The sequence below is a fragment of the Danio aesculapii genome, chromosome 13, assembly GCF_903798145.1.
Source record: "Danio aesculapii chromosome 13, fDanAes4.1, whole genome shotgun sequence".
Classification (NCBI taxonomy): Eukaryota; Metazoa; Chordata; class Actinopteri; order Cypriniformes; family Danionidae; genus Danio; species Danio aesculapii.
The window spans coordinates 2,686,380-2,711,786 of NC_079447.1; the positions used below are offsets into that span (position 1 = coordinate 2,686,380).

The 25,407-nt window shown below is 32.7% G+C and overlaps 1 protein-coding gene across 2 annotated transcripts in view; it reads left to right on the forward strand.

Annotated features, from left to right (window-relative positions):
• Nucleotides 1-25,407, forward strand: part of lyst (lysosomal trafficking regulator) — a 190,463-nt gene that overhangs the window by 64,517 nt on the left and 100,539 nt on the right. For both annotated transcript variants that reach the window (XM_056470332.1, XM_056470333.1), the window contains exons 8-14: nucleotides 293-454; nucleotides 9,238-9,391; nucleotides 14,185-14,411; nucleotides 14,752-14,818; nucleotides 16,441-16,550; nucleotides 23,620-23,986; nucleotides 25,111-25,267. In XM_056470332.1, coding sequence (XP_056326307.1) covers nucleotides 293-454; nucleotides 9,238-9,391; nucleotides 14,185-14,411; nucleotides 14,752-14,818; nucleotides 16,441-16,550; nucleotides 23,620-23,986; nucleotides 25,111-25,267 — 1,244 coding nt within the window. The remainder of the gene's footprint in view (nucleotides 1-292; nucleotides 455-9,237; nucleotides 9,392-14,184; nucleotides 14,412-14,751; nucleotides 14,819-16,440; nucleotides 16,551-23,619; nucleotides 23,987-25,110; nucleotides 25,268-25,407) is intronic.

The window sequence follows — 25,407 nt, forward strand, 5'->3', positions numbered from 1 at the left end:
GGAGATTTAGTCGTCTGTTTTGCGGTTTTGATCACATGTTTACGTCCCGTCTCCATTATTTTGATCACACCAAATTAAAACACACCATCCTCAGTCTTCCAGTTGAACTGAGTGAACTACATCTAAAAGGTATTGAATGCATTTTTCATTGCGCTGCACTCTGTGATTTCTTTCTTCGTGAGGGGTAAATGTGACTAGGGTTTGGAACAGAGCTACTGATTCACATTTTGAAGTGAGTCACCGTCTCGTTTTAGATGAGTGTCATTTTTACACTTTATTTTTTCTCTCATAGCTGCAGTCTGTAGAGGAGACTCTGTGTGAGGTCAGGGATCAGCTCTCTCGCTCTGGAGTGGTCAATTCTGAGCTGGCCGTCCCTCTGTTTGATTCCTTACTCCGTGTGGCTCTGGCTGAGATGTTCTGCAGTCCAGAAGTCATTGAGGAGAAACCTGACAAGGTAATTGGATTTGCTTCTTTAATAATTGTGTTCCTGACAGAGGAGTCTGGAGTTTAGCCTTCTTTATATTCATCTGATGTCTAAAACTCGTGAAAGTAGGACTGGCTGTTAAAGGTGCCATATACTGCACTGGTTTAATAAGTTAAATAGTTCTCTGTTGTGTACATAGTAGGTTTATGGCTTTGGTAATCTCCAGAAATGGTTTTATAAGCAAATGTTTTACTCTTCAATATACCCATAAATTCAGATGGTCCATGATTGACCATATATGGTTCGTGTCATGAATAATAATGAGCTCCGTTCTGATGTGCCACTCTTACAAACACACACACAGAGCATGATGTATGCTGAACACAGACAAATATAAACCCAATCAGAGTAACGTTAACCTATATTTCATTAACGATTTTCATTCTTGGGCACCTTTAAATAAAATGTAATTGTTTAAAAGATTTAATGCCCTTTATGTTTATGTCTAAGTTACATGCATTCATTTAAAAGATACTTTTATCCAAAGTCAATTACAAATCTAGACTATGGAATAGGGCTGCACCATATTGGAAACATCTCATATTGAGATAAATAGATTTTTTGTTATAAATATTGTGATATAAATTTAGTATAGGTGGGTATTGACCTTATTCTTCAATGCGGAAGTGTGCTCGTTTTTGCGATTGTTTTAGAACTTCCGATTCAGCTGCCAATGGGAGAAATGACTATGAATAATAAACTCTACTCTACAAACAAGTATTTGCATGACAATACAGACAAAATAGAATAATATAATAAGAAAATATCAGTTTGCAACATCAAGCAGCAAAATGAGCTGTTTTTAACGTCTAAAAATTAATGGAAGTGAATGAAACTGGAAGTCTTGAGCCAAAATAATTCAAATGGCTGTGCCCTCTCGTACACGGAGAATAAGGTAAATAGATCAATTTTTTTCATCTAGATTAATCTCACTGTAATCTTGGAATTAATCTGGATTAATGTAGAGTAAAATGGCTCATTTGAATTCTGCCGAAGGCATTCAGAATATGTGTGCAAACCTAAATAATGACTAAAAGTAAGTCTTTGAGATCAGGTTTCTCAAGCCAGGTGGCGCATTAGACCAGGGGTTTATCTCCTGTTTCCAATATGCATCACAAACTGCTTGAGAAACTGTTCTGCTATGATAATTGGTGATGAAGATAAATGATGTTCAGTAAGATGTGCTTGTGTTTACTAACTGTTTATTCAATTAAACATGAATTGTGAACTGTAGGCCGTCATAAGCTCCAAACAGTGATTATGACTAAAGTCAGAACTAAACAGAAATAGAATTAAGACGTGGAGTATGCATATATTTGTGGTATACATGCATACATTATTGAATTAAACACAGCAAACAAAATTATTACTGTCATGTTGGTCTTTTCGCCATATTTTGCGACAAGATCCACACACGCGGCTCCACAGTTGGGAACGCATGTGTCCCGCGCATTTATAACTTTGTTGAATTTGTAGGTTAATCCAACATTTATAACAATTGTAGAGAGATCCCCTCCCGCGTCATTCAAATCACATGTATGAAAGCATTTTGGCTTCCCTGTAAAATATCATGATGACGGAGTAAATGCTTTGTTAGATTAGTAATTAAAGGTGTTTTCTGTCACTGTGTGTTTAGCCTGCATTAATGCATTCAGTGTGAAGCTGCACAATTAAGCATTAAAAGATAAGTGTCTCAATTCAAACCTGCATAACATGAATGATAAATGATAATAATGATTTGCATATGTTTATTAATCCTTCAAAGCACTGCATTCAAATCTGCATTTTATTGAGAGAGATTCAGTTTTTACACCTTTCAGTGAGTTACAAACAGTTAAATAACACAGCAGTAGTGGGAGAACAGTTTATAGTTCAGATATAAACACTGATGTTTACGGTAAAGGTTAAATCATCATTTAATGGAACTTGACGCTGGTGAATGTTGTGGCAATTACATTGTGTAACCAATGGGTGGCGACAAACAACCATCAAAATTATGTCACTGAATAGGTTTTCAGAAATGATCCACCTGTAACGAAACATGAAGTTTTATGTGTGAATTGTTGAATCATTGACTGAAAATATATATGAGCTGTTGTACAAGATGTCAGATTTCTATATTTAGCATTATCAGCAACAGTAGCAGAGATCTTTTTTTTTTTTTTAAGTTATTTTAAGTTCTGTTTGTTTAAACCAATGGGTTTTTGCAGCAATATTTTTGTGTAAATGAAAAGCAAATGACATTTCATCACCTTGGAATTATTAGGTTTAATCTGCGATCTGAATTATTTTGAGATATTGAGCTTCAAAGTTTTTGCGTTCATGTAGCAAACAGTATGTGTGTAACATTTGTTTTTTTAAATAAAAAGTCTTAAAATGTAAACAACTTGTAAAAAAAACATCCCATAATGTAAATAAGTGTTAATTTAATAAGAAAATGTCGATAACTCAGTTTTGACAAAAATGTCAGACAGAACCTTTATAATTCCAAGGTGACGATTTGTCTCTTCCCTTTTTTGCTGATCCAAAAAATGGTTCGATCTATGAATCAAAAAACCGCAATGTTATCCAAACCATGATATTTGTGATCTGTTACACCACTAGTAGATTTGTTCTGCGCCATGTCTGAGCCCACTAGATCCTAGATCCTTTCAGTACTCTGAAAACTGAACTGTTTTCAATTTCAATCTACTAGAACTTCTATGTTAAGCTACTTTGGCAGTCTACATTGTAAAAGTGCTATAGAATTAATATGAATTGAATTGAATAGAGGTGCACCACCTCTGTGAGTTCATCAACTCCTCCAAAAAATGAATGATGGAGGCTTTCAGCAGTGCTTCAGACTGAGCCGAGTCCAGTTTGATGAGCTGTTGTCCGGTGTCGACAGCAGGATTTCCCCTCGGGACACCAACTGCAGGTTCTACGTCATAATCACTCCCCTACAAGAGCAAGCTCCTGATTGGTTAACGCTGAAGTCCGCTGAAGTTCAGATTTTCCAATTGCACAATTTAAGTGCATCAAACGTGCAAAACGCTGAATTTGCACCACTTCATTCATGTGAATCGCATCATTCAGGCACATTGCGCCACAGGATGTCTATTCGTGTCTTTGCATTGACTTATCATGTAAAGCACTGGCGTCTGGTGTGAATGCACCATCACAGTGGTCAGGTACAGATGAAATGTGGACATTTGGGCTAGAAACGAGCCAAAAATTGTAGTAGAAAAAGTAGGAAAACTTTTGTTGCATAAAGCGTATATATTCCAGCCTGATCTCACGAGAAAACGTAAGTATTTTATGTTTTGACAGTTTAGTGGCTTATTCATACGAATTTCGTACGAGTTCAGTCGTACGAAATTGTACGATTTTAAAAAGGAGGCATGGCACCTAACCCCACCCCTAAACCCAACCGTCATTGGCGGATGAGCAAATTGTACTAAATTGTACGAATTAGATCATACGAATTCATACGAATTAGCCACTAAATCAATTCCCAGTACTGGGTTGCAGCTGAACGGGCATCCGCTGTGTAAAACATATGCTGGATAAGTTGGTGGTTCATTCCGCTGTGGCGATCCCTGATTAATAAAGGAATAAGCCAAAGGAAAATGAATGACTGAATAAACATAAAGTAAACGATTAGATGGGGTTAGTGTTGGAGGAGGATTTATTTTTGTGTCGATTATTATAGTATACACTCACCGGCCACTTTATTAGGTACACCTGTCCAACTGCTCGTTAATGCAAAAGTCTAATCAGCCAGTCACATGGCAGCAACTCAATGCATTTAGGCATGTAGACATGGTCAAGATGATCTGCTGCAGTTCAAAGCGAGCATCAGAATGAGGAAGAAAGCTGATTTAAGTGACTTTGATTAAGGCATGGTTGTTAGTGCCACACGGGCTGCTCTGAGTAATTCAGTACTGGGATTTTCACACATGTGAGTGTATTTTGTAATGTGTTCTTCTTTAAAAATGCAGTATTTTCTGGTTTCTGTGCTTTTGTAAGCCATGCTGCTTTGCTTTTGCAAGATTTATATAATTGGCCTCTCAGTTAATCTTCTCAGTTGCATGATCCTGAAAAGATTGAGGGCTTTTCTTGTCAACAGTTTGCTCTGTAAGTGGAACACATCACTGAGTAATTCCCAAATAAATCTTTATCATTTGGACACAGTAACGTTTATTTCGGTGCCCGAGTTTCTCTTTAATAAGTAAATCTGCTTTCTGAAATAAAATGACCCTTGGCGAAACAGGAATGGATAAGCAGCCTTTTTGTGTGTTTTGTGTGATTGAGCACCGTGGGGCACACGGGTCTATATTTTATGTGGAAACGGTCAGCTGATGTGGTCCTGTGACCGAAAATCATATATTTTTTCTTTTACTTTTTAACCAGCTTTCTGAAATCACAAACGTTTTCTGTCAAACAACGAGAACAACAGAAGCAAAGCTATAAGGATATCATTTTAATTGTATTATTATTTCTTTCAAGAAGAGCTCATTTAGAAGGTAAGAGTCTGCTGTCTGATTGGCGTTAATCTGTTTGACTACTGTTCGTTTTAAATCTTGATGTTCGACGTTGCGCTGTAGGGAAATGAAAACACTCAAATGTGGAACTGGTCCATTTGTGTGTGTTTGTGTAAGTGAGTGAGAGTGATTTTGCCAATTTCTTGCTAATTATGTAGTTTGAACACACAGTTCTTTGATTTTATTACTGTGTTTTTTTATTTTATTTATTTAAATACTATTTTTACTGCCATGTTTTGACAGCTGTGTTTTATTTTGTTTTATTTTAATTGCCTTTTAATTCTTTTGTCATCTGTTCTACATAATGCTTCAGAAAAAGCCTAACGAAAGTTCTAGAGAATATTCAAAACAGGAAACGAGCGTGTATTTCAGCTATGGTTTTAGACTTCAGCTTTTAATAGCAGAATGCTCTGATGATCACACATGCCGTATTTGGTTACCTGCATGTACTCGGTTCCTAAATTTGGTGTGCCTATTGATCACAAACATTCTCAATGCAGTAAGAATATATACACGAGACCGTTTTAGTCAGAATTATTAGCTCCCCTTTGAATTTTCTTTTTCAGATATTTCTATAAATGATGTTTAACAGATTCAGAATTTTCACAGTATGTCTGATAATATTTTTTCTTCTGGAGAAAGTCTTATTTGTTTTATTTCGGCTAGAATAAAAGCAGTTTTTTATTTTTTTTAAATCCATTTTAAGGTCAAAATTATTAGCCCCTTTAAACTATTTTTTTTCGATAATCTACAGAACAAACCATCGTTATACAATAACTTGCCTAATTACCCTAACCTGCCTAGTTAACCTAATTAACCTAGTTAAGCCTTTAAATGTCTCTTTAAGCTGTATAGAAGTGTCTTGAAGAATATCTAGTCTAATATTATTTACTGTCATCATGACAAAGAGAAAATAAATCAGTTATTAGAGATGAGTTATTAGAACTATTATGATTAGAAATGTGTTGAGAAAATCTCCTCTCCATTAAAAAGAAACTGGGGGAAAAAAATTAACAGGGGTGCTAATAATTCAGACTTCGACTGTGTGTTTGTGTGTGTGTATATATATATATATATTTGAATAATCATTCATGAATTGTTATGATGTGTTGGAATATGTTGTTAATTTCAAATTCTATAAATTTGATATTATGATTCAACCTTTCATCTAATAATAATAATAATAATAAGGTAACTCTTTATAATAACTACACTCTATGAATCATTTATTAAGTATTAGCAAACTGTTAATTCTTTACCTGTTAAGCATTAACTCTACATTAACAAATGTTAGTAAGCAGTTTATAACTGCAGATACAAATGCTCTGTTCTTAACTTATAAGCACATATATAATATGCTTAATGATTGTGTTTTCATACTTTGTCATTTACAAACCAGATATTTGAGAGAAGTTGCTGGTTTTTAGAGATCATTCAGAATGTGTAAGTACATGATTAATAAACTATACATATTAACGTTTCTATATCTGATTATTCAGGCACATACTAATAGTTAATTTGTATTTTTATGAATGTTTTATTAACTCAACTTCATGCAGTATTGTGACCTAATCTTAAGTTAAGTCTATTTATGCTTTATAAATATGTAATAAATGACAGTTAAAGGCTCAGTTACATCCTAAACAGTAAAAAAAGAAAATAAATGACTTTATTAATTTCTATTACACAAATGAAGATACATAAATGAAACTGCATCAAATGCAAAATAAATCTTTGCACCCTTAACTAAAATAAAATAACTGTGCAGTTTAAACATCGCTAAATAACAGTGAAATGTTATATCATAATATATTGTTAAATTATTATTATATTGTTGTTTTATCATATTTTATGTGATATGTTGACACTCCTGTTATTCTGCAATGTTTAAATTTGACTTTAGATAAGATTGCATAGATTTATTTTTGATTTGTTTCATTTTAAATGTGTTTATAAGTCAAGAACAGAGCATTTGTATCTGCAGTTATAAACCGCTTAATAACATCTATTAATGTAGAGTTAATGCGTAACAGATAATGAATTCACTATTGGCTAATGCTTAATAGATGATTCAGTGTGTAGTTATTGTAGTGTTACCAATAATAACTAATAATATAATAATATTAAAGTGTGAATATTAAGGGTGTGACACCTACTCCATGAGACTAGATGAGACACGAGATTGGGTTCACGACAACAAGATGAGACGAGATTTTTAACCTATTTTTAAGAAATCTTTTATTCAACTGAAAAAAAAAGAAACACAAATTGCAAAACTATTTAGGAACTTTTTAAATAATCAACAAGTTATTTTACTTCTGTTTTAATGAACTCTATACCGTACATGCGAACACTGCAAAATATTTTGCTAGTAGTGTATTTGAATGGGAAATAGAGTTTCATATATCATTTTAAATATTAGCAAAACATTTGCTAATATATGAATGGAAAAAGTTTTATTCAACTTAGGTGGGTTTTTATTATAATTTAAAAGTAGTATTTTGTTTCTATTTTAATGAATTATATGTCATAAAGGACATGCAAACACTGCTAAATATTTAGCTATAAACTCTACTGACTGACTTGACATGAGAAATCGAACTCCTTTCTACAAAATGAACTTTAAAACAAAAAATCATGTCATTTTTGGTATTTCATTTAGAATTTTTCAGCAGTTTCTCTTTCATTCAGCAACATTTCATTCATGCCCCCGTGACACACTCTGAGGTACTGGATGACAAAATGAAGTAAAGACTGACAGAAGAGAGTTGTTTTAAAGTAAATTAATACCGTTCGCTGAATGAAAAGAGAACTTATGTTTTTCCTCGACAGCATAAGCGCGTCTTCTCTGATGATGATGTGACGAGTTAACGGTCTGTGTGTATCTGTGTGTGTGCGCATGCGCTTAGAGATGTGTCCGTCTGTGGTACTTTACTGACTCTGTGGGTGCAGAGAATAGTATCAAATCGGCCTGTGTGTACAGCTTATCCTGTGGCAAAATGCGGCTAAAAGGCCTTCACAATTGTAATAGTTTGATTGCGTTGTTTACATCTCTGTACTTCACTTCAATAATGCGAATGGTTATGAAGCATGGTTAATGTTTGCGGCTGCAGTTGTAGCCTCTGTTTGGGCACGGCAGCCGATGAACTCCAGTAAAAAAAGAGTCTGTTATGTCACACTCGCCAAAGCCAATGACTGACGCGCAACACAGAGGCAGCACTTGGTGTACAGTTCAAATCAACCCTGCCTCCAATCTTCAGTGATAATTTTACACTCGCGCTCCATCATGACATCACAACTCACGAGACAACACACACACACACACACACACATATATATATATATATACACTCACACACGATAGTAATGTTTAATCTGCATTAATTTAACTACCTTATACTATCCATCGCTTCATATGGTTATAGTGTAGTAGTTGTAATAATAATGATAATCATAATAATAATAATAATAATATGATAGTAAAAATGTTTACTTTTTGTATTTTTTATAATTAATATATATTTATATGTTAGTTCTGTTAGAATTAATTATTTCATCTAGTAATAATAAGGTTCAGGTTTTTTATATGATAATAATAATGTGTGTTTGTGTACGTAAATACACATAATAATGTTTAATCTCCATTTACTTGATTACTTTACATTATCCATTCGTCAATTTGGTTGTAGTAGTGGTGATAATTATGATGATGATAATAATAATAATATAATAGTACTTTTATATTTTTAGGGTCGTTCATTCATTCATTCATTCATTTTCTTTTAAGCTTAGTCCCTTTACTAATCTGGGGTTGCCACAGCGGAATGAACTGCCAACTTTTCCAGCATATGTTTTACACAGCGGATGCCCTTCAGCCGCAACCCATCACTGGGAAACACCCATACGCTCTTGCATTCACACACATGCTCTACAGCCAATTTAGCTTATTCAGTTCACCTGTACCACATATCTTGGGACTGAGGGGAACCGGAGCACCCAGAGGAAACCCACGCAAACACAGGGAGAACATGCAAACTCCACACAGAAATGCCAACTGACCCAGCTGAGATTTTTCGGGTCATAATAATTCAAATGTTAGTTTTATTACCTTATACAAATTCATACTTTATTTTCATTTCCTGTTTTTCATTTGTGTTTAATATGTGTTTGTGTGTTAGTTATATTAGAATCCCTGCTCCCGTCTGATGAGTGTTGAATGTGTCTCTGCAGAAGTGTGCGGTCAGTGAAGCAGCTCCTCCAGCTGGTGATCTGTCTGAGGACGTGGATGAGGCTCATGTGAGTGCAGTTCAGCCTCTGGGAGAAGAGGAAGGCTATGACGCAGACAGTGAGAGTAACCCTGAGGACTCCACCCGGCAGGAGGAAGGTACAAGCATTCCTCATACACCACTTACTGTACTGTATATTAAATTACAGGCTACATTGGTCTTCTATTTAAATGATCTGGAGTGTTGTACTCTGTTTTTGAATATAATCTTAAATGTGTGTGCTTTAGAATTTTGTTTAAAGGTTTATTGCGTTAAAGGGGTAAAGTAGTTTATCTGATTGTGATTGTAATTTAATAATGTGTCTATTTTGTAAAGCTGATTTGGAATGATAGTTATTGTGAATCGGGCTTTACAAATAAACTTGAATTGAAATTGAATAGTTTACTAATCAACTAACATGTCCCCATTATTTACTCAGACTCAAGTGTTTTAAACGTTTATGAGTTTCTTCTGTTAAACACATCATACTAGATATTGTGAATAATGTTGGAAAAAACAGAAATGAGCTCTGTTTCCATCCAGAGGTTTTGTGAATAATGCAGCGTTTTCAACCATGAGTCAAAGAGAACTAAATCCTGACTTCCTGATTAACTAGAAGGCCAAGTCATTATACTTATTAACCTATAAATAAAATAGAGTTGACTGTACATCCATCTATCTATCTATCTATCTATCTATCTATCTATCTATCTATCTATCTATCTATCTATCTATCCATCTATCCATCTATCTATCTATCTATCTATCTATCTATCTATCTATCTATCTATCTATCTATCTATCTATCTATCTATCTATCTATCTATCTATCTATCTATCGTTCTATCGTTCTATCGTTCTATCTATCTATCTATCTATCTATCTATCTATCTATCTATCTATCTATCTATCTATCGTTCTATCGTTCTATCGTTCTATCTATCTATCTATCTATCTATCTATCTATCTATCTATCTATCTATCTATCTATCTATCTATCGTTCTATCGTTCTATCGTTCTATCGTTCTATCTATCAGTCTGTCTGTCTGTCTGTCTGTCTGTCTGTCTGTCTGTCTATCTATCTATCGTTCTGTCTTTCGTTCTATCTGTCTGTCTATCGTTCTGTCTGTCTATCGTTCTATCTGTTTCTATCTGTCTCTATCTGTCTATCGTTCTATCTATCGTTCTGTCTATCGGTCTATATCGTTCTGTCTGTCGATCTCTCTGTTGTTCTATCTATCTATCTATCTATCTATCTATCTATCTATCTATCTATCTATCTATCTATCTATCTATCTATCTATCTATCTATCTATCTATCTATCGTTCTATCTATCGTTCTATCTATCGTTCTATCTATCGTTCTATCTATCTATCTATCTATCTATCGTTCTATCTATCTATCTATCTATCTATCTATCTATCTATCTATCTATCTATCTATCTATCTATCTATCTATCTATCTATCTATCTATCTATCTATCTATCTATCTATCGTTCTATCTATCGTTCTATCTATCATTCTGTCTGTCTGTCTGTCTGTCTGTCTGTCTGTCTGTCTGTCTGTCTGTCTGTCTATCTATCTATCGTTCTGTCTTTCGTTCTATCTGTCTGTCTATCGTTCTGTCTGTCTATCGTTCTATCTGTTTCTATCTGTCTATCGTTCTATCTATCGTTCTGTCTATCGGTCTATATCGTTCTGTCTGTCGGTCTCTCTGTCGTTCTATCTATCTATCTATCTATCTATCTATCTGTCTATCTGTCTATCTGTCTATCTATCTATCTATCTATCTATCTATCTATCTATCTATCTATCTATCTATCTATCTATCTATCTATCTATCTATCTATCTATCTATCTACCTATCTATCTATCTATCTATCTTTTTAAGTAGTTGGAGCGTTTTATTTACTCGCCCTCACCTCCTTCACTAAAGTATTTTACCTTGACATAGCGCATAGGAGATAAATAGGATCAGTAAGTAATAAGCAGTTTTGATCTATTACTGAACTGAAATTGAATTGTCCGCGTCTACATTGCGCTGCATTGAAGAAACAATGAGTTTTGACACCCCTATTGAAAACATAGATACTGAATTGACATCGATACAAGGAACAAAAACACTATTGAAGTCATTGGCTGTTTTTTCCAGCATTGTTCAGTGTATCTTCCTTTGTGTTCAACAGATCAAACTCAAACAGGTTTGGAATGAGGGGATGATGAAGAAATGATAACAGAATTTGTCTTTTTAATGCTGAAATGAAGTGTAGAGAAATGCACATATCTGTTAGCCCTGATGAGAAGTGCTAAATCACTGATAGCAGGAGGAGTTTGTCAGAGAATGATCTAGAAAGCCGGTTGGTTTGAGCCGGTTAGCATCAGGTATAGGCTGAGTGAAGGTCTGGTCAAGCGGTCGGTATGTGATCCTGTTCCTCAGTCACATGTAGACTTGGCTCTCTCGCCTTCAGAATGGTGTCATTGTTTCCTTCGGCTATGATGTAAGTCCGCCGTGTTGAGCCGTGTCTTGTGACTGCAGCGTTTGACTGATCTTTTACGTACACACAAGTGAGTGTGGTTTTGTAAATTCCCTCACTTTTGCTGTAGAGCCTCTCTGTATTCAATTCATCTTTATTTCTCTAGCACTTTTACAATGTAGATTGTGTCAAAGCAGCTTAACATAAACGTTTTAGTCAATTAAAACGGTGTCAGTCCAGTGTTCAGAGTTGAAGTTCAGTTTAGTTCAGTTCAGTGTGGTTTAGTTTTCACTGCTGAAAGTCCAAACACTGAAGAGCAAATCCATCAATGTGCAGCTCCACAAGTCCCAAACCAAGCAAGCCAGTGGTGATCACTCTGCAGGTGATCTCGTTTATAAAGAAGGGCATTGAAGGTGTCTGGTGTTTGTGTATGCAGTCCCGACTGTTCCTGATAATGATGTGGCTGAATCTGAATGTGCTTTATTATAGATCATCTAATACTGACTTGACTTGATACTGAACGGTCCACGTGGATTATGTCCAAGTTTTCATGCCAAGGTTTCACTGTAAAAATGGATTAGTTTACTGGGGGGGAAAAGAAGAAAAACCCTGTTGTTTTTAAAGCAAATGTTGACTTTATTTTGAAATAGTCTGTAAATCCCTTAAAATTACCCTGAGTTTACTTACTTTTTTATTTTTAAACTAATTGCTTTTTCCTAAATGCGGAACCGTGTTAAAAATATGCAGATATATTTATATATATTTTAAATTGGTTATAAAAGCAGCACTGAACTAAACACATTTTAGTAATCTGAGCATATTTTTTATCACTTTAACACTTATTAATCAGCTCTGGCATTTCTAATATTTGTTGTTTCAGTCATTGTAAATGGAAAAGGGGCATTCAACATGTTTAGTTTTTGTGGATTTTTATCTACAGATTTTTTAAAAAATCATTGCCTCTTTATTTCTAATACCAGCAGCAAGACTAATATGAAGTGTGTGTGTGTGTGGCACTGCGGCAGGACTAAGGGATTAAGAACATGTTTTTAGGTGTAACAGCAGTTTGTGACTAAACAGAAATGCAACAGAGGATGCGAATAAACAGAAATACACAGTAGCTGTAAATACCAGGCTACATGTAAATGAAGATGAAATAATGAAACAAAGCATTATAATTCCTCCATTAATCATTAAAAGCTTATTAACAAGCTTTATTATCATTGTAAACGTGTTAAGTGCAATGAACAGTTGTTAAGAGTTGAAGTCTTGTTTGTGAATTAATGACTTCTATCTATCTATCTATCTGTCTATCTGTCTATCTATCTATCTATCTATCTATCTATCTATCTATCTATCTATCTATCTATCTATCTATCTATCGTTCTATCTATCTATCGTTCTATCTATCTATCTGTTTATCATCTATCTATCTATCTATCTATCTATCTATCTATCTATCTATCTATCTATCTATCTATCTATCTATCTATCTATCTATCTATCTATCTATCGTTCTATCTATCTATTGTTCTATCATTCTATCTATCGTTCTGTCTGTTTGTCTATCTGTGGGTCAATCTATCTATGGGTCTATCTGTAGATCTATCTATCTATCTATCTATCTATCTATCTATCTATCTATCTATCTATCTATCTATCTATCTATCTATCTATCTATCTATCTATCTATCTATCTATCTATCTATCTATCTATCTATCTATCTATCTATCTATCTATCTATCTATCTATCGTTCTATCGTTCTATCTATCTATCTATCTATCTATCTATCTATCTATCTATCTATCTATCTATCTATCTATCTATCTATCTATCTATCTATCTATCGTTCTATCTATCGTTCTATCTATCGTTCTATCTATCGTTCTATCTATCGTTCTATCTATCTATCTATCTATCGTTCTATCTATCGTTCTATCTATCGTTCTATCTATCGTTCTATCTATCTATCTATCTATCTATCTATCTATCTATCTATCTATCTATCTATCTATCTATCTATCTATCTATCTATCTATCTATCTATCTATCTATCTATCTATCTATCTATCTATCTATCTATCTATCTATCTATCTATCGATCCATCGATCCATCTGTATGTATGTGAGAATGTGTGTAAGGGAGTGCTCTGTGTGTTTGTGTGCATGCGTGCGCGCGAGGCAGAACTTCATTAATAAAAAGCACCCAGTGCTTGCGTAGGAGCTTCTGGCTAGTTCACAGCTAAATCATGCAGTTCCTGGGTGTGCGGCACCTCCATCAGCTTAATTTCTTTTTACGGAGCTGAGCGCCATGGGCTCCTCTGGTACACACAGTTCTTGCTCATCAGCTCTTCTATGCGTACTCTTGCACCACATTCAGTCTGTCTTTTGCTGCTGTACTGTTGTTTATAGTCAGTATTGTGTCTGTGACAGGGCTAAAGGTGGAGGCTGGAGTCTCATTGAGGGAATGTACATTGGGGATGGCAGGAGTGCCTCAGGGCTCCGTCCGCGGCCGTCTGCTGTTCCCGGAGATCTGCCTGATGGAGCTGCAGCTGTTGGCCAGCGGTTCTCCAGACCTGGAGGTTTTGGGTCATGTGTTGCAGAGCCTGTTGGGAGCTGTGAAAGGCCACCACAGCAATGCAGCACTGCTCTACCAACAGGTTAGAGTCTTTTCTCTTTTATTTATGGGTGTCGTTACATATTGATGCTGTACAGTGAGGCGTTTTATTCCAGAAGACTGCTGTCTGCTTTTGTGTAATATACCTGCGGCGTCTTAAATGGTAGAAAGTAATCAGCTGAAATAGTACACTTGAAACCAAAGACACGTGAATCCACATCACAGGAACAAGATGACCTTCTGCGAACCTTTTAGCAATTAAGGTGTTTTTGCTATGACAGTTTTTATTTTAGCCCATCATCATATAATATTTTGAGGAATTAATTCATATAAAGTCATATAAAGTCCTATTAATGAAATAATTCTGTTCTGTTTTTGGTCAGGGTGGTGTGAAAGTCATTCTCACTGGATTTCCGAACATTCTCAGCCAATCAGACGTCTCATATAAAGGTATTTATCTCAAACATCCAGCAGTGCTTATTTCTCCAATGTTTGTGGATGTTTTCAATTTAGTTTTAATTTAATATTTTAAAATTGAATCACACATATAACTTTAATAAAGTCATAATGAGTTTCTTGTTCATAAAATTTTTAATTATAAGAAAGTACAAAATGTTGCACATCTAGGCTTTTGTTATGTTCATCCACACATATGTTTTTAATAATAGTATTTTGGGGTTAACGTAGATATAAATAGAAGTAATCATTCCAGTTTTAAATCAGGGTGTCCACTGGGTCTTAAAGTCTTACGATGTATTAAATTCTAAAAATGTAATTTTAGGCCTTGAAAAATCGTGAATTCACTGAAATATTGTTTTGAACATCGATATTTACATTAGATGTCATCTTCATTGTTGTTGTCTATTGGAAGGAATGCGCCATTTTAGTACAGTGTAGTACTCCTTGGAAATGAATGAGGTGTAGTGGAGGACTTTGGCCATCCAGAGCCGGAGATATACACACATATACTCGTATATCTATGATTGGGAGTTTTCCCGGTGGTCAGTATGCAAATATTTTGTTACTTTACGGAAATTATAATTTTACATCACTTTTATACACCAATGGATAAGTGACTGCACGGGCATTGCTGCGAATGTTTGTGTGCATGGAAATGTATTATCCTTCCTCCTTGCTGATCCATGTCCTGAAACACCCCCCCCCCCCCCCCCCACTTCTCCTGCTTTCACTTTTCATTCTAACGGAGGGAGCGATTCGTTAGTGAATGAATCCCCGTTATGAACGACTCGCTCACTTAGCCGACAATAATACAAGTTTCTGGCAGCGCAACATCTTGTTGTCATCTTTCATTTACATTGTTTGCTGATTTTATTCAACAAAACTAGCATAAGCCTAGAATTTAGTGTGAGTTGGTGCTACTTTGCCTTATGGTCAGTGCAGTAATGGCTGTATTATCTTCAATAACGCTACTCGTTTAGCACAAAAGTTCAAAACATACAAAACCGTAAAAAACAAAATCTTTCCTATGAAATGTTCTGCCTTTATGCTTTGTTTTCTTTGTTTGCTCATTACTACGCCCGCACACAGCATCTAAAGTCCAGCATCTTCACATTGGCTGTAGTATTGACTAGTGTGGTTGAATGACATTTGTCCTGGGAGCCCTGTACAAATGTGGTGGCCCTATTGACACATGCTCAGGGTCCGTATGTGATATCTAGTGCACTATGGTGTCGAAGGTCTTAAATAATTTTAAACAGGTCTTAATTTTGCTTTGTCCATGTAAAGCTACCCAATTGGGCCGACTTCCATCCAATCACCAACAATACATCTCAGTGAAACCTTATTTTTTATATTTAAGTTTTTTATCGCAAAGAGATGCAATTCACAACAGCACATTTCCCATTAAATTAAACATTCCTCAAAATTATATGAATCCTCATGATAATACCAGGTCATTAGGGAAAAAATCCTTAGTGTTTAATCCTGTATAAGTCAAAAACTTCTTCTTAATGATCTTAAAAGGGTCTTTAAAAGTCTTGAATTTGAATTGAAACCTGCAGAAACTCTGTAAATATTGTTATAATCTCTCTATGCTCTGTCATACCCATCAGAGTGCCAGACAGTACTGATGGAGCTGCTTGTTGCCATGGTGAGTGACAGGATCACAGCAGAGGAACTTGCCCTGCTGACCCGCCTCTTCCTGGAGAAGACTCCGCCCACTGTAAGTGCAACCTTAGTTAGCCTTTAAATAATGCCACGGTGGATTTATAAGCAGCATCAGCCTGTTTTTCACAGAATAGGAAAAGATTTGACACAACATAACACAAATGCTATCAGTTTGATCAAACAAGGTTTATTTTTAAGAATCAGAATGTGAACATGCTGATACAAGATGCACGTTTAGTAATGCCAACACTGATATGAATCAGCCTGGCTACATTTCATTAGTTTAGTTTATTATTCTCATTTTTTTTGTGCCTTCTCTCTCCATTTATTTCTTTTGCCTCGTGTTTTTAATGTTCTAATTTACTAGCATTCTGTGGTTTATACCAGTTTTGTTGATGATTGCTTTATATTACAATCAACATGTGTTGTATAGATTAGCAAAACAGCTTTTTTCTAAATCTCTTGTGAATGGATTGTCTGAATTTGACTTCATTCTGACAATGTTGCAGTTTAAACATACACTACCTGACAAAAGTCTAGTGGTTGATCTCAGTTGTAAGAGCAACAAATAATAACTCGACTTCTAGTTGATCATTTGGAAAAGTGTCAGAAGGTGGATTTTTCCCATTAATCATCTGTTGAGCTGCATCCCAATCATCACCAATACTGCAGAAGACCTACTGGAACCCACATGGAGCCAAGATTCTCATAGAAATCAGTCAAGTTTGGTGAAGGAGAAATCATGGTTTGGAGTTCCATTCAGTATGGGGGCGTGTGAGAGATCTGCAGAGTGGATGATCAACATCAACAGCCTGAGGTATCAAGACATTTGTGCTGCCCATTACATTACAAACCACAGGAGAGGGCAAATTCTCCAGCAGGATAGCGCTCCTCTCATACTTCAGCCTCCACATCAAAGCTCCTGAAAGCAAAGAAGGTCAAGCTGCTGCAGGATTGGCCAGCCCAGTCACCAGGCATGAACATTATTGAGCATGTCTGGGGTAAGATGGAGGAGGCAGTGAAGATGAATCCAAAGACTCTTGATGAACTCTGGGAGTCCTGCAGGAACGCTTTCTTCACCATTCCAGATGACTTTATTAATCAGTGATTTGAGTCATTGCAGAGATGTATGGATGCAGTCCTCCAAGCTCATGATGGAGTCAGACACAATATTCATTCTGTTTCCACTGCAGCATGAGCACATATTCTATACTGGACATTATTGAAGGTTCAGTGACCAGACTTTAGTCTAAGCAGAGTCAGACCTTACTGTCCTAATCAAATCATTCATAATCAAGGCATGATCATATTTTATTGGTCAAATAAGCGTAATCTAGAGGCCTTTACCTTTCATATAAGACACTTCTGATATCAAATGATCAACTAGAAGTCAACTTATTATTTGTGTTCCTAAAACTTTGATAGACAACAAGACATTTGTCAGGTAGTGTAGTTAACTACTAATGCAGTCTTGTACTGTGGTGTAGATGGCAGCTAATGTAAGACTTATTAGCACACAGCATACTAAAGCCCCATCTGAGAATTACATGGCCATGAATTACTTAAATGACATAAACAATGACATAAAGGTTTACAGTAGCGATCTCAATAATCACCTACGGTAGTCAGTTATTCAAGCCAATGGATTGTTCATCCTGTATATTCATTATTTCACATACTGTATTGCGTGTTTACTTGATGATACTGAATCTAATCGTTGTATTTTGAAGCTCTTTTCTTGGCAGCCAGACAGCTACTGTATTCTCTCCATCAATAGTCAGTAATGGCCCTGTGAAATGTGCTTTTCCCTCAGGCGTGTTGTTAATGATGGCCTGTAGGGAGTCATAAGTCCGAGTCTGTACCTCAGGACTGATGGCAGTGTTAGTGCATTCTCCCTGTAGCAGGAGACAGAAACATGCGCCATCAGACAGAAATCCCATCAGCGGCTCATATTTGTAAAGGCTGCAGTATGTAGAGCAGGACAAATAAGCTTGGATTGTTTTGTGTGGCTGTCAGGAGCTGTTCAGTTGTACTGAAATGAAGAGGGAAATTGTTAAAAATAACCCTCAGTCTGCTTTGAAATATGCTTTTCACTTTAAGAATATGCAAGGCTCAGTTATATGGAGGACCAGCATTGCCAGAGAGAAATAAGCAGTTTTTTTTATAGAGGATTGGAGGGGAGGCTTATTTTATAAATCCACATTGGCCATATTTGAAGAGGGTATAGTTGACACGGTGTACTATCAATCTGAGCAGAGTCTGGCCTGTGAAATCAATCCGTTTATTTTTATACATTTTTAATACAGGGACACAGCAGTGCTTTCTATGAGAATTGAAGGGCTCTTATTTTGTAGTTATGCATTAATGCATTGATAATACTCATTAATAATTTGATTCTTTGTTTTATTTCTAACTCACACTCCTGCTCCTCCATATAGTTTTGCTTGGTTCTCATAAATGGTGTGAATGGACTTGACGCTATTGAGTTACTATAGTACACTAAGTTTTAGAGTTGTCTGACTTATTAGAAGTGCATTTTCTTTTATTGCAAAATACTGTCAATAATTTTACAATTTCACAATGTTTTTTGATTGAATACATTTAAAATAGTAATTTATTTTCGCAATTTAAAGCTCTTTTTTTCAGCATCATTACTCCAGTCTTCAGTGTCGCATGATCTTTCAGAATTATACGCTGGTTTGATAATCAAGAAGCACTTATTTTAATTATCAATGTTGAAATCATTTGTGCTGCTTCATAATTTTGTAGAAAGCATTATTATAAATATCAAAGCAACAGCTTCTGTTTTAAAAGCTCCAAGTAAAAACGGCAAATGAAATGTGTACCATAAAATATATTTTTTATTCTGTGTTTACAGAGAAGTAATAAAATAATTATATTAAATTATATATTAATTATAATGTTTACAGAGAAATGTAAATAAGTAATAAAATAATTATATTAAATTATATATTAATTATAATGTTTACAGAGAAATGTAAATAAGTAATAAAATAATTATATTAAATTATATATTAATTATAATGTTCATAGAGAAATGTAAATAAGTAATAAAATAATTATATTAAATTATATATTAATTATAATGTTTACAGAGAAATGTAAATAAGTAATAAAATAATTATATTAAATTATATATTAATTATAATGTTCATAGAGAAATGTAAATAAGTAAATAAAATAATTATATTAAATTATATATTAATTATAATGTTTACAGAGAAATGTAAATAAGTAAATAAAATAATTATATTAAATTATATATTAATTATAATGTTTACAGAGAAATGTAAATAAGTAAATATAATAGTTATATTAAATTATATATTAATTATAATGTTTACAGAGAAATGTAAATAAGTAAATATAATAGTTATATTAAATTATATATTAATTATAATGTTTACAGAGAAATGTAAATAAGTAAATATAATAGTTATATTAAATTATATATTAATTATAATGTTTACAGAGGAATGTAAATAAGTAAATAAAATAATTATATTAAATTATATATTAATTATAATGTTCATAGAGAAATGTAAATAAGTAAATAAAATAATTATATTAAATTATATATTAATTATAATGTTTACAGAGAAATGTAAATAAGTAAATATAATAGTTATATTAAATTATATATTAATTATAATGTTTTCAGAGAAATGTAAATAAGTAAATATAATAGTTATATTAAATTATATATTAATTATAATGTTCATAGAGAAATGTAAATAAGTAAATAAAATAATTATATTAAATTATATATTAATTATAATGTTTACAGAGAAATGTAAATAAGTAAATATAATAGTTATATTAAATTATATATTAATTATAATGTTCATAGAGAAATGTAAATAAGTAATAAAATAATTATATTAAATTATATATTAATTATAATGTTTACAGAGAAATGTAAATAAGTAAATATAATAGTTATATTAAATTATATATTAATTATAATGTTTACAGAGAAATGTAAATAAAATAATTATATTAAATTATATATTAATTATAATGTTTACAGAGAAATGTAAATAAGTAAATATAATAGTTATATTAAATTATATATTAATTATAATGTTTACAGAGAAATGTAAATAAGTAAATATAATAGTTATATTAAATTATATATTAATTATAATGTTCATAGAGAAATGTAAATAAGTAATAAAATAATTATATTAAATTATATATTAATTATAATGTTTACAGAGAAATGTAATTAAGTAATAAAATAATTATAATAAATTATATATTAATTATAATGTTTACAGAGAAATGTAAATAAGTAATAAAATAATTATATTAAATTATATATTAATTATAATGTTCATAGAGAAATGTAAATAAGTAAATAAAATAATTATATTAAATTATATATTAATTATAATGTTTACAGAGAAATGTAAATAAGTAAATATAATAGTTATATTAAATTATATATTAATTATAATGTTTACAGAGAAATGTAAATAAGTAAATATAATAGTTATATTAAATTATATATTAATTATAATGTTCATAGAGAAATGTAAATAAGTAATAAAATAATTATATTAAATTATATATTAATTATAATGTTTACAGAGGAATGTAAATACGTAATAAAATAATTATATTAAATTATATATTAATTATAATGTTTACAGAGGAATGTAAATACGTAATAAAATAATTATATTAAATTATATATTAATTATAACGTTTACAGAGGAATGTAAATAAGTAAATAAAATAATTATAATAAATTATATATTAATTATAATGTTTACAGAGAAATGTAAATAAGTAAATAAAATAATTATATTAAATTATATATTAATTATAATGTTTACAGAGAAATGTAAATAAGTAAATAAAATAATTATATTAAATTATATATTAATTATAATGTTTACAGAGAAATGTAAATAAGTAAATAAAATAATTATATTAAATTATATATTAATTATAATGTTTACAGAGAAATGTAAATAAGTAAATAAAATAATTATATTAAATTATATATTAATTATAATGTTTACAGAGAAATGTAAATAAGTAAATTAAATAATTATTTTAAATTATATATTAATTATAATGTTTACAGAGAAATGTAAATAAGTAATAAAATAATTATATTAAATTATATATTAATTATAATGTTTACAGAGAAATGTAAATAAGTAAATAAAATAATTATATTAAATTATATATTAATTATAATGTTTACAGAGAAATGTAAATAAGTAAATATAATAGTTATATTAAATTATATATTAATTATAATGTTCATAGAGAAATGTAAATAAGTAATAAAATAATTATATTAAATTATATATTAATTATAATGTTCATAGAGAAATGTAAATAAGTAAATAAAATAATTATATTAAATTATATATTAATTATAATGTTTACAGAGGAATGTAATTAAGTAATAAAATAATTATATTAAATTATATATTAATTATAATGTTTACAGAGAAATGTAAATAAGTAATAAAATAAATTATATATTAAATTATATATTAATTATAATGTTTTCAGAGAAATGTAAATAAGTAATAAAATAATTATATTAAATTATATATTAATTATAATGTTTACAGAGAAATGTAAATAAGTAAATAAAATAATTATATTAAATTATATATTAATTATAATGTTTACAGAGAAATGTAAATAAGTAATAAAATAATTATATTAAATTATATATTAATTATAATGTTTACAGAGAAATGTAAATAAGTAAATTAAATAATTATATTAAATTATATATTAATTATAATGTTTACAGAGAAATGTAAATAAGTAATAAAATAATTATATTAAATTATATATTAATTATAATGTTTACAGAGAAATGTAAATAAGTAAATTAAATAATTATATTAAATTATATATTAATTATAATGTTTACAGAGAAATGTAAATAAGTAATAAAATAATTATATTAAATTATATATTAATTATAATGTTTACAGAGAAATGTAAATAAGTAAATAAAATAATTATATTAAATTATATATTAATTATATTTATTGAAATTATAAGGTTGAAAAATAATAATAATAATCAATTAAGATGTCATTTTCTTTTCCTGAATATTCCACTATATTTATTACTGTTATGCCCCATGTCTTACAAGGATGTACAGTAACAAAAAAGAGGAACACCCAAGAAAGCCAAAATTATATAACATAATTTATTAAAGAAACAGTTTTAAACAACTTGTATATGTAAATGTAGTAGTCAGGAATCAGTGGTGTTTCAGATACTCCTATGCATGAATATGTAATGTAGTGTAGCAATGTTGGATGTACAAAATAATTGAATAAAACAAAACAAAAGTCAAGTCCAAAGCAGCAGCCCTCCTTACAAACGCCAACCATAGGATTTTAAAGGGTCCAGAGTGGTAATTGACAGGTGTTTCCTATAGCAGTTAGATTAAGGTGGAGCCAACCCTCAATCCCAGCCAGACAGACTCATAGATCATAGGACGTCACAATTATTGTAGATTTTCTGGAAAAACTAGCTTCATAAAAGAAACTATTTAATCAAAGATATGGTTAACATGTAATAAACGTTCTCATACAGTGAAATTAAGTTTTGGTCTCAGCACCGAACCCTACTGGCCTTAAACTCTTACAGAATGTTAAAATTTGTCTTGTAACACGTTGAAAATGAAGGAGGATTTTCATATTTTCTTCAGAATTATAAGCTGATTTGATGATCAAGAAACGCTTCTAAATCATTTGTGCTGCTTCATATTTTTGTGCAAACCCTAATGCATTTCACGTTCACAGGATTATATTAATCTAAATATTCAAAGGAACAGCATTTGTTTCAACAACTCTTTAGTAAGATTAATACTGACACATTTGATCCATTTTATTTGCTTAATGAAAACAAGTAATAATACAGTTTTCCATGATATAATGCCGTTAAATCACAATTTAACTTATTGTATTTTATTAATTTACATTTAAACCAAACCATCAATATAAATATTATAATATGTCATGTTAAACATTTTGCAGTGTTGAAAACGGAGGAAGATTTTCATATCTTCTTCACTGGTTGCCTGATTTTGTGTTTGTTTGGATCATCTGTAGGAGATCTTGCTGCGAGGTGTGCTTCAGATCGTGGAGGCAAACACAGACACAGAGCCACTCTACTTTATGTCCTTTCCCATGATCCCCGGCTCTGAGGGTCCTGGCCTGAGCCCCTCCCCTGGGACCAGGCCTCATGGGGCGGCTGCTGGTAAGGGTGGTGTAAACACTCTTCTGAGGGGTAAACTACCGCTAGGGCGTGGTGAATTGGACATGAGCCGACCTGGTCACCTGCGCTCCTCTCCCTGGCACACTGCACCCTTCCACCTGCCCTTAGTGGGACAGAACTGCTGGCCTCATATGGCTAGTGGATTCAGCGCATCGCTGTGGGTGCGGGCTGGGAAAGATGAAGACGGATGCTCTAAAAAGGGTAAGACAAAATTAGCTTTATTTATGTACTTACTAGGGTTGTGCAAATAATCCAGGGTGTCTGCGGGGTCTTTCATTCATCTATTTTCCTTCAGCTTAGTTCCTTATTTATCAGGGGTCACCACAGCGGAATGAACCACCAACTTATCCATCATATGTTTTACGCAGTGGATGCTTTTCCAGCCGCAATGTCCACGGTGTCTTGAACAGTTTTAAATGTCATTCATCCATTCATTTTCCGTCGGCTTACACCTTTTATTCATCAGGGGTCGCCACAGCGGAATGAACCACCAACTTATCCATCATATGTTTTACGCAGTGGATGCTTTTCCAGCAACAATGTCCACGGGGTCTTGAACAGTCATAAATGTCTTTCATCCATTCATATTCCGTCGTCTTACACCTTTTACTCATCAGGGGTTGCCACAGTGGAATGAACCACCAACTTATCCAGCATACAGGTGTATTTTACACAGTGGATGCCCTTCCAGCTGCAACCCAGTACTGGAAAACATCCATACACACACACACACACTCCTACACTATGGCCAATTTAGTTCATCAATTCCCCTGTAGCGCATGTGTTTGGACTGTGTTGGCGTGAGTTTCCTCCGGGTACCTCGGTCTTCCCCACTGTCCAAACACATGCGCTATTAGTGAATTGGATGAACTAAATTGGCTATAATGTGTGTGTGTGAATGAGAGTGTGTATGTGTGTGTGTGAATGAGAGTTTGTATGGGTGTGTGTATGGGTGTTACAAGCCAGAAGGGGATCTGCTGTGTAAAACATATGCTGGAAAAGTTAGAGGTTCATTCCGCTGTGGCGACCCCTGATGAATAAAAGGACTAAGCCGAAGGAAAATGGAAGAATGGTTTAAGATATGTTATTATAGTGTATGCTTTAGTCATTTTATCAGTTGGTTTATATTTATACTTTCTCTGTAATTCATTTTTTATTAGTAAATAGTACTTCTGACACCTTTTTATTTTTATTTTTTATAATTTTTTTTATTTAATGGTTTTCATGTTATGATTTTTATTTCAACTTGAATTCAGTTTGCCAAGAATGTTTTTAATAAATTTCATTGAAGACGTTTGAGTTGTGTGTGTGTGTGTGTGTTGTAGAAGATGAAGTGTGTGTAGCAGAGGAGTCTCCTCACGGTTCTGCACACGTCACAGAGCAGCAGTCGGAGCGCTGCCTCCTCCATGTGCTCTCCATGGGCTCTAAAGCGCTGATGCTTCAGGTGTGGGTGAACGTCTCCACCGGAGCCTTTACCTTCAGGTCAGTGATTGCATTACGTTTGTGTTTTCTGTCAAAATGCAGCATCAAATACAGATGCTACAGGGGCTGGCTTTACACTAATGCATTTAGATTGCTGTTTTGTTACTAAATGCCAGTTAACACCATCTATTCAACTCTTT